Source organism: Podarcis pityusensis, assembly GCF_964106645.2.
Source record: "Podarcis pityusensis genome assembly, chromosome: 6".
Lineage (NCBI taxonomy): Eukaryota > Metazoa > Chordata > Lepidosauria > Squamata > Lacertidae > Podarcis > Podarcis pityusensis.
The window spans coordinates 48,832,940-48,842,901 of NC_138030.1; the positions used below are offsets into that span (position 1 = coordinate 48,832,940).

At 45.9% G+C, this 9,962-nt stretch overlaps 1 protein-coding gene across 1 annotated transcript; it reads left to right on the top strand.

Moving 5' to 3' along the window:
* The first annotated feature begins 640 nt into the window (after positions 1–640).
* On the top strand, positions 641–9,836 carry RBM15 (RNA binding motif protein 15). The gene has a single exon (XM_081009655.1). It carries the CDS (start codon positions 2,932–2,934, stop codon positions 5,761–5,763), a length of 2,832 nt encoding a protein of 943 aa, XP_080865781.1. The 5' UTR covers positions 641–2,931; the 3' UTR covers positions 5,764–9,836.
* Positions 9,837–9,962: the final 126 nt, after the last annotated feature.

The window sequence follows — 9,962 nt, forward strand, 5'->3', positions numbered from 1 at the left end:
CACCATCTCCACACTTCACATAATTTCCTAAATCTCCCTCATACCCACTCCCTTTCCCCCCCTAAACAACCCCCTACCCAGTGTACTGGACATTCCTCCTAGCAAAATTGCTCTAACTCCCTTATCATTTTTTCCAGCTGTTTTTTGAGATGGAGCAACCAGAACTGTACATGTGCTAGCACCATAGATTTATATAAGAGCATTATGATACTGGCAGAAATAGCTTTTTCTAGGTAAACTGTTCCTTTTGTCTTTTCACAGATTATCATGATTGAGATAATGACTGGGCAGAACATGACTCTCAAGCTATCCATCTGTCAGGAAATTTTCCTATGCAAATCTCATTGAAATGAACCAAATCTTGTAAGAAATTATTGTCACTATGGTAGAACTCTTCCACACCTCCCACTAATTTCACTGCAGCTTGTGTACTGAGACTGAGCTCAATGAGACTTGCTCCTGGATGTTATTAACACTTTCGGGGCTTGCTCCTGAGTATACACAGATAGAAAACATTTAAGATGAAATGAACTTTCATAGACAGCGAGTTTTAATACAACAAATACATTATGCACAATGTATTTTTTTAATCAATTAAAAAAAGGCTCAAGACAGTAAACTGTATAATTTATTCACCTGTTTTTGCTTCTTTTTCTGCTTTAAAACCTTTACTAAAGAGAGAACCCACTAGCCTGAATTAGAACTAGGACATGAAATTAAAGCTGAATAAACATGAATTCTGTTTGAATACTTTTTGGATGAAATCTTTAAAAAGCCAAGTAGAAAGGGGAGAATTATTTTAAAGAATTATATAAAATCCCTGACTCTACCTAATTACTATTAACAGCTTCCACTGTATTCAGGATGTAAGGAGTGTTTTATGTACGGTCAGATACAAAAGATTACAGGGCACCTGCATCTTTAATACTTGTGTACAAGAGGGAGAAGCTACACCCTTAATCCCTGACCTCCTTTGCATCTGGCCATCCTAACAAGACAATCTTATCTATGTCCCACTGTGTTCAGTGGGACTTATTGCAGGCAATAATCACGTGACTCTTCCCCAGGCATCTTAAAGATGCATCGAAGTGTTAGGATTTGTTGCATTTCCAGGGTAGGATGGTATTTATACGGATTTATGAATCCATACACAGTATATGTTTTTGTATCAGGTTTCCCCTGCTACAAATAATGTCAAATGGTGTGACTGTGAGAAGTTAGTAAATCTGCTAGAAAATATTTTGATACTCCTCTTTGGGTACCATCTAATACAGTTACTTGGGGGAAAGTTCCACTAAACTCAATGGGGCTTACTTCTAAGTATACATATATAGCACCACATTGTAGATTATGTGGATTCTGCTTGAACGGTACAATTGCTCCTGAAAACTAGGGTCATTACCTGCCAATATTGTGTATATTGCATGGATGGAAAATTCCTGTCCAACTTCAAATGTGGTCTTCAGTGATCTCTGCTCCGCCTATGCATCTCAGGAGGTGCATTTTATTGCAGAGCAAGCAGCCCTCCACTTCCCAGGAATTGCATGTGGGGGTAATGAACCTCCACTACTGACCAGGGCCGGCCCACCTTGGGCGGCAGGATCCACAGGAGCAGCAGATCCCGATGAAGATCTTTATCCCCCTCTTGTTCCTGATGTGGACTTTCACTCAGCTATTCTTCTTCACTGGCAGGGAGGAGGATGCTATTTTGTGGTTCACCTCGGGTGTCAAAATAGCTTGGGCTGCTCCTGCTACTGGCACACCAGGGCTTGTGAAAACTGTACCATTGGAATACCTGCACCAGTTACTGCACGAAGCAGCCTATTTAAAATGTTCAGCGGGGGAAAAAAACAAAAGGGGGGGGGGCTGCAGCTGTCGCTAGGACTGCATGGAGGTTTAGGATCTGGGTACCACAGAAGAGTCCTCCCCAGTTGCAGAACTTGTGGTGGGCTTTAGGACCTAAGCATTTTTTTTTATTCGTTTGGACTTTCAAAGTTAACGTTTATTATTTCGAAGTACAGTACTGGACGTATATTCATGTTACGGTGTTTTTACTGTATGTAATGTTTTATATACTACTCTCGGAGCCAAGGCAAAGATGTTTTTATGGACGTTTTATCAGTGCGGGACTCTGGGCGGTCCTCCGCATTTCTGCAGCGGAGGCAGGGCGAGTTCTGAGGGACGAAGGCCGGTGACGATGGAGGAAACGCTGTGCGCAGGAAACGCCAGACTCCGAGCTTTTCCCAGCAGAACCACCAACGCCGCCTTGCCTTCGCGCCTCAGCCAAATCAAACGAGCAAGGCCGCGCCTTATCTCCAGCGACAATCGTCGACAGGCCAATGAGCGGACGGCTACTGAATCTCAGCCGCCAGTTGAAACGGTCGAGTTGGGCATCGCCAACATCCAATCAAATCAAAGTTGCAGCGCGAGACCTCCCCGCCCCGCCCGGTCCCACGCTAATAGGAACAAGGGAGAGACAGGAGCCCGGATTCGAAGAAAATGGCCAATGAATGCTTGGGCGACTCGGGCTGTGACGGAGGGAGAAATAAAGACGACTGACAGGATTTTTGTCCAACCCAATCCCAGCTCCTGCTCGTAGCCTCTCCATAGCTGGCCTATAGTGTGACTCTTCTGCTGCCGCCGTTCAGCGGAGCTCACGGACCTTCGGAGTGACGGGAGCCTCGTCTAATAGGATGATGAGCGCTAGTTAAGAAGGAGGGTTTCCGCTTCCGGGGCTCTGGGCCGATTTTTCCCTTCCCCTCGCCTCACACTGACAGACTTTCTGTGCAATTAGAATGGCGGACTTCGGTTAAGTCGTCCAATGGATGCGAAGTGGGCGGAGTTGCCGTGTGCAGGAGGGTTCCAAGATGGCGGCGGGTGCGTGAGGCGCGATACTCGGCGCGCGATTCCCTCTTGCTGGCGCTCGCCGCCATGAAGGGCAAGGAGCGTTCCCCTGCCAAGGCCAAACGGTCCCGGGGCGGCGAGGACTCCTCTTCGGCGCGGAGCGAGCGGAGCAGCAAGAAGCCGAGCAACGGCGGCGGGAAGTCGGCGAGCGGCGGCTCTGGCGAGGGTGGCGGCGGCAGCAGTCGGCGGAGCCTTCACTTGGAAAAGGCCAGCCGGGCCAGCAGCCGCGAGTATGACTCCGCCACGGTGGGCAGCTCCGGGGGCGGCGGCAGCAGCAGCCGCCACGGTTACAGCAACAGCAGCAGCAGCAGCAAGAACGCGGAGTCGTCCTCGCGGGGCAGCCGCGGCGGCGGCGGCGATTCCCGGGCGCCCCCCTCCGACTCCGGCAGCAGCAGTGAGTACAAGACGCTGAAGATCAGCGAGCTGGGCTCTGCGCTGAGCGACGAGGCGATCGAGGACGGGCTCTTCCACGAGTTCAAGCGCTTCGGGGACGTAAGTGTCAAAATAAGCCGCCTGCCGCCCGGCACCGGCGCTGGCGACGAGCGGGTGGCCTTCGTCAATTTCCGGCGCCCCGAGGACGCCCGGGCTGCCAAGCATGCTCGCGGCCGCCTGGTTCTCTACGACCGGCCGCTGAAGATCGAGGCTGTCTACGTGGGGAGCAGCAGCGGAGGGGGGAGCGGCCGGCGTCGCGCCAGCCGTTCTCCTGCCCTTTTGGACAAGGAATCTCCCTACGGAGCCGCAGCGGTGGGTGTAGCAGGTGCGGCACCTGCAGCTATCAGGCACCCCTCGACTGGGGCTACTCAGAGGGCGCTTTCTCCTGCTGGTGGAGGAGCTGGCTTGGGATACAGAGACTTCAGGCTGCAGCAGCTTGCCCTGGGCCGCCTTCCTCCACCACCGCCACCTCTGCCTAGGGAGTTGGAAAGAGAACGAGATTATGGGGGCTTCTATGACCGCGTGAGGCCCGCTTACAGTCTGGATCGAGTTGCTGGGGTGGCGGCAGCTGCATTTCGTGGGGTTGGTGGCACTGGAACAGCCAGTGAGGAAGAGATTAGCCCCGAAGATGACCAGAGAGCCAATCGTACCCTATTCCTCGGCAATCTGGACATATCGGTGACTGAATCGGATCTACGCCGAGGTTTTGACCGCTTTGGGGTAATCACTGAGGTGGACATCAAGAGGCCATCCCGAGGTCAAACTAGCACCTATGGATTTCTCAAGTTTGAAAACTTGGACATGGCCCACCGGGCTAAACTTGCTATGTCTGGTAAAGTGTTGCTGCGTAACCCTATCAAAATTGGCTATGGTAAGGCCACCCCAACCACACGACTTTGGGTGGGTGGTCTGGGGCCTTGGGTACCATTGGCTGCTCTTGCCAGGGAGTTTGACCGTTTTGGCACTATTCGCACCATTGACTATCGTAAAGGTGACTCATGGGCTTACATCCAGTATGAGAGCTTGGATGCTGCACAAGCTGCTTGTAGCCACATGCGTGGTTTTCCTTTGGGTGGGCCAGACCGCCGTCTCCGGGTGGACTTTGCTGACACTGAGCATCGTTATCAGCAACCTTATTTGCAGACATTGCCACTTCCACCCCCTCCTCACTATGATCTGGTAGCAGAGACATCTGCCTTTGGGGCACATCGTGGAGCCCCATCGGATCCACTCCGAGGTGCTCGGGATAGGACTCCACCCCTAGTGTATGGTGATCGTGACAGAGATCTCTATCCTGAGACAGAGTGGGTGCCTCCCCCACCTCCAGTTCGGGACAGGGGGAGCAGAGCAACTGTTTATGATACACTAGAAAGTTTGGAACGCCGACGAGATGGTTGGTCTCTAGAAAGAACTCGTGGGGAAAGGGAGTTAGTCATAAGCAGTAGGGATCTACCCAGGAAGCGAAGGCTAGTGGAAGATGGGGGGCGGCATTTGGACCGTTCGCCGGACAGTGAACGATCATCTTCATCTCGCAAGCGTCACTGTCCTGCTGCAGCCTCTCCACAAGATCGTAGTCCTGAGCCAAGTATGGGCAGAGACCGCTATAGTAGCGATGCAGAACGACCAACCTCTCGTTTGCTGTTGCTGGAGCGCCCTTCACCCATCCGAGAGCCACGCAAGGGTAGCTTGGAGCGAAGCCAGAGTGAGAAGCGTGACCGCAAAAGCTCTGAGAGGGAAAGAAAGCATCGCACACTTACCACTGCTACCACCCAAGAATGCAAAAGTCCAGCTAAAAAGGATGAGCATGCATCCGAAGGCAGCAGTGGTGGAGGATCTCGGCTGAAACCTCCACCTCAAAAGCAACAACTGCAGGATGGAACCTCAAAGTCTGGGTCATCCCCCAAACTGTGCCTGGCCTGGCAAGGAATGCTTCTATTGAAGAACAGCAACTTTCCGTCTAACATGCACCTACTTCAAGGGGATCTGAGTGTGGCCAGCAGTCTCCTGGTGGAAGGAGCAACTGGTGGCAAAGTGGCCCAGCTAAAGATCACACAGCGCCTCCGTTTGGACCAGCCCAAGCTGGATGAAGTTACCCGTCGTATCAAAGTGGCAGGGCCCAATGGATATGCTATTCTTCTGGCTGTGCCTGGTACCACAGACAACCGTGCCTCATCTGGGGCTGGTGAAGCTAACACCACCTCTACACAGCGGCCGCTCAGAAACCTGGTGTCCTATCTTAAACAAAAACAGGCAGCTGGGGTGATAAGCCTCCCAGTAGGGGGCAATAAAGACAAAGAAAACAGCGGGGTCTTGCATGCTTTCCCACCCTGTGATTTTTCTCAGCAGTTCCTGGATTCTACAGCCAAGGCCCTGGCTAAATCAGAGGATGACTATTTGGTCATGATCATTGTCCGTGGTGCATCTTAAAGCCCTAATACTTTCTATGCTCTCTCCTGCTGCTTCACACAGCCCCCCTCCCCTCTGTTCCAGTGTCTGCCAGGTGCTATGCGATAAGCCTTAGCCACTTCCCCAAGTATAATTTTTAATTAAATATGTAGTTAATCTTACCTCCCCTCAGTTTTCTATAAACTCTCTAGAAGGCAGACTTGTTAGCTGTTCTTTAGTATGGCTAGGCTACCATGACTGTCTTGCTGATGTGCAGGTAGCAGGAATGGAAGGTCTGCTTCAACTAAAATATGAATCCCAGAACAAGCGTATTTCTTTCTCCTCTCCCCCTTTTTAAAAAAATACCCTTTAACTTCTTGTCCTCTTTCATTTCATAACTTTAAAGTAGACATAAAAACTTCCCTACATTTACAAATCTAAATGGCCAGATTTAAAGCATTTGTGGCTCATACAGAATCACATGCCTAAAGCAAATGCCCATTGTGAGCCCTATGGTTAAGTGAAGGCCTTGGGCTTGTAGCCTTGAAATCAAAATAATCCCTCCATCAAGAACCTGAAAATAACATCTGAGTTTGAATTGATTCAGGATTGACTTCCCCAAGGCAGATGATACTTTATCTTTTGTGGTACACTAGGCTTCTTTCACTGGCTATTAGTTTTGTTGCCAAGTTCATAGAAGTGCATGCCCACAAAGAATGTGTACGCAGGTGTACTTTTGAATCTCTTATTCATTTTGGGTTGTAGTTGTGATACGTGATAAAGAACCAAGAGCATTGCTATAATCCATGAACATCTTGCGCTTCAGTATGTAAGAAGCAGGTGCTTTAAAGACAACTGTGATTACTTGCATTTTTGTTATTGCCCTTTGCTAATTGTGGTAGGGACAGTGAATTCCAAAATGTAACTTGGAAATATAAATTTCTGAGATGGCACTTAACTTTTGTAAAAAGTTCTGCCACATAACCATTTCAATATCATTTTATAGCCATGAAAATAGAAGTGAATGCTACCTGGTAGTTACTTTCAGGTAAAAAAACGGGCATTATGCAAGGTTTTATAGTCTGGATTGCACTGTTTTAATCTTGACATTTTTGCAGTCTTATATTTCCAAGTGTTGGGGAAGCAGTTCAGTTTATTCAAAGAACATAATTTGGGTTTTTTTGGGAAATGAGGTTTTTTAAACTCCACAAAAACATCCTGATATAGATAGGGGGGAAGTAGTTCAGACATGTGGCTTCATTTTTCTAATCTTTTCATTCAAACATTTTATTAACCCTCTAAGGCATTGTACCAGCCTCTGAGTAATGAAGAGTGCTGTTTTCCACTTGATGTAAAATGGTTTTGCCCAGGTATAAAGATTTACATTCTTTGAAATGTGGCTTGGTGAAAGCAACATGTTGCTCATTGTAAGCTTAAATTGAGAAGCATGTTAAAGTCACTTTTTAGAGTGAAGCCTCATTTCTGAAATCAGTCAATCCTTTCACTTTTTAGCACCCTAAAACCCATTGATGAGTAAATGCAAGTTTCAAATAACCACCAGCACACACTGAAAATGTCTGCTGTCCTGTAATAAAGGAAGAAAACTTTGAACTGTGGGCTGAAGAGCCCTTCAATGTGCATGCAAAATCTAGCCACTTTCCTTACTATTAATGAGAATTCTGTAGGGAGTTGTTTTCATATATTCTCTGCTTCCAGACGAAGTCTCAGTAAGATAGGCCTATGTTGCCAGTTAGTGCATAACATGACTGTTGCTGAGTTATCCATGTTATTGCACTTGTCAAGCGTTGGTGGCATATAGAGTGGATTCTCTTACGGTTATTGTAACAGAGCTTGATCTCTATGTTAGACTTCTGAGTCATTTATGGAAGGCCACCTATGTAACCCTTCAAAACCTTTATACTTGTGAACAATAGTACCCATTCTCCAATATGCAGTACTCTTTTGAGAAAAGCCCTACAGAACTTGAATTTGCAATAAATTGTATGAATAGTCTTGCTTACAAGCAAGGCACTGACAACTGGTGTCAGAAAAACTCAACACCATGGGGTTTCCTCTTTGAAAATGGAAACAAATTATGTTCATTGCTGCTTATCTTCATGACTTGAAGTATGTTAAGGTTATGTGAAATGGGCAATTTCAATTTCCAAATCCTTACTTAGATTTTTTTAATTATTATTTAGTAAAAAATCTGGTTCATTTGTTAGCTAGAAAAGGAAACCTAGCATTTTAGGAGCCCTTTGTAGGGTAAAACAATTGACAAGCAACATTAAATGTCACAGCACTTAGTTAAAACCGCCATAAAATCTAAATACAAGTTTGGGGGGCTGTATTTACTTTTGAGTGTGCATAACAGAGCAATTATCCTTTTGAGCCATCTGGGTAAGAGTTCAGCACTAGCAAATGTTGCATTTAATGCCACTTTTATACACAACAGATCAGAGTTATTTTCTCTGTATATGGCATTATGGAGCTTCAGTATGAGCGATGCACACTTGATTGGTGCATATATTCACAACTGTTTTCATTCATTAAGTGTATTGCGTTAGAATGGAGAATTATCTTTTTCTGATACATCATTTAATAGCCACTTTTTGTTGCTTAGGGGAAAAAACTTTTAAGTGGCATATTGCCATTAATACTCTTTTTTTTTAACAATTGGAAACTTTAAACAGCGGTTTGGCTGTTAGCCAGTGACTGCATGCTTGAAAGTTCAGCATAAAGACTGCTGTTGGCTGGCAACATGGCATGAATTTAAGGCTACCTCATTATTGTGAGATCCACTTCTGTGTTCTGTAGAATGGCTTCCTACATGGGCGATCCAAATGGGAGCAATCGAAGTGGAGGCAAGATTATAGCATTTTTAAAGCAATCTTCAGTGTGGATCACTTCCCTAGGAGTATAATAGGCAAAATAAATAACTTATTTGGGTGTCTTAAGCAAGCAGCTGGAGCCTGGCCATGATTTGGAGTGAAAAGGTGCATGGAAAAACCTCCTGGAATTAGATGGTTAAATGGAAAAGCTAGAGGTTACCACAAAAGTGTATTCAGGAACTATACTTGGGGGCACTTGATAAAATTTGAATACGAATTAGAAGTGAAGAAATCAATGTAAAAATAAGATGTGTAGTAATTTACCCTGGCTTCCATTTATTTTGTGTAGATAAGAATAGATGCTCCAGATGTGTCATGGAATGTAAACATTTCCAGTTGTATTTGACCAAACTGCAATACTTTAGAAAAACTGGGGTGGGGGTGGGGGTGGAATTGTGCAGATGTCATTTGGTGGAATTTGATGTATATCATTGGCTTCCCCTCCCTCCTGCAACTAGTGGGCTTGCTGCTAGTAATATGCAGTAAAGTGAGAAAATACACATACAAACAGAACAGTTAACTTTCATGTTCTTGTTTGAGTTGCCTTTTTGAAAAAGCGAAATTGTGTGAATTGATTTTCCTCCTGGGTTTTTACCTTTTTTTACCAGTTCAGTTGAATAACTTCAAACGGTATTTTATGTTTTAAAACCCCTGGGCTATTCATTGTGCATCTATATATAGATGTTAATTCATTTCAAAAGTTTTGTGCCAGTGAAGGGTGATTGGTGCTTTCAGACTTTCCCTAGAATATTCAGGAAAAGCCTTGTAGTTCTATAAATTATCTGTTAATGTAGGGAGAGGACAACTCTGTTGTAAACACTTGTACTGAATAACCTCTTCTTTCCTCCTGAAAGCAAGGCTGGTGAACTGCCGAAGACAACAAGGGATTCCAAGCTCTAATGGACCTTTGCGAAGAAAAGCTTTGGCTTGTGTGGAATTTACATGGGCCTCGTGGAAGAAAGCTTATCTGTTTAGTATTTGTGCATTTTACTAAAATGGCAGCTTAAAAAAAAGTTGTGTATCTGCTATTGTGATGCCAATGCCCGTGTTTTAAGTGGAAAATTGACCTCTTTGCTTTGTGCTGTGTACACAAGATTTCTGCAAAAGTAAAGGAAAAAAACCTTTTTATGGCTCACACAGCTTAAACTAGCTGTCACTCAAAACATGCGCTCACAGTCGAGCTAATTTTGTTTCATTCTAAATAAATTGTTTCTTTTGAGGAAAGTGGTTTTTCTGCCTGGAAATGAATTGACAACAAACCTTTGACCCCTTTGTTTGCAGCTGTGGGGGTATTTTGCTGCTGCTGCCACTGCCGCCGCTCCTCCTCCTCCTCCTCGATCTGATAGTTGT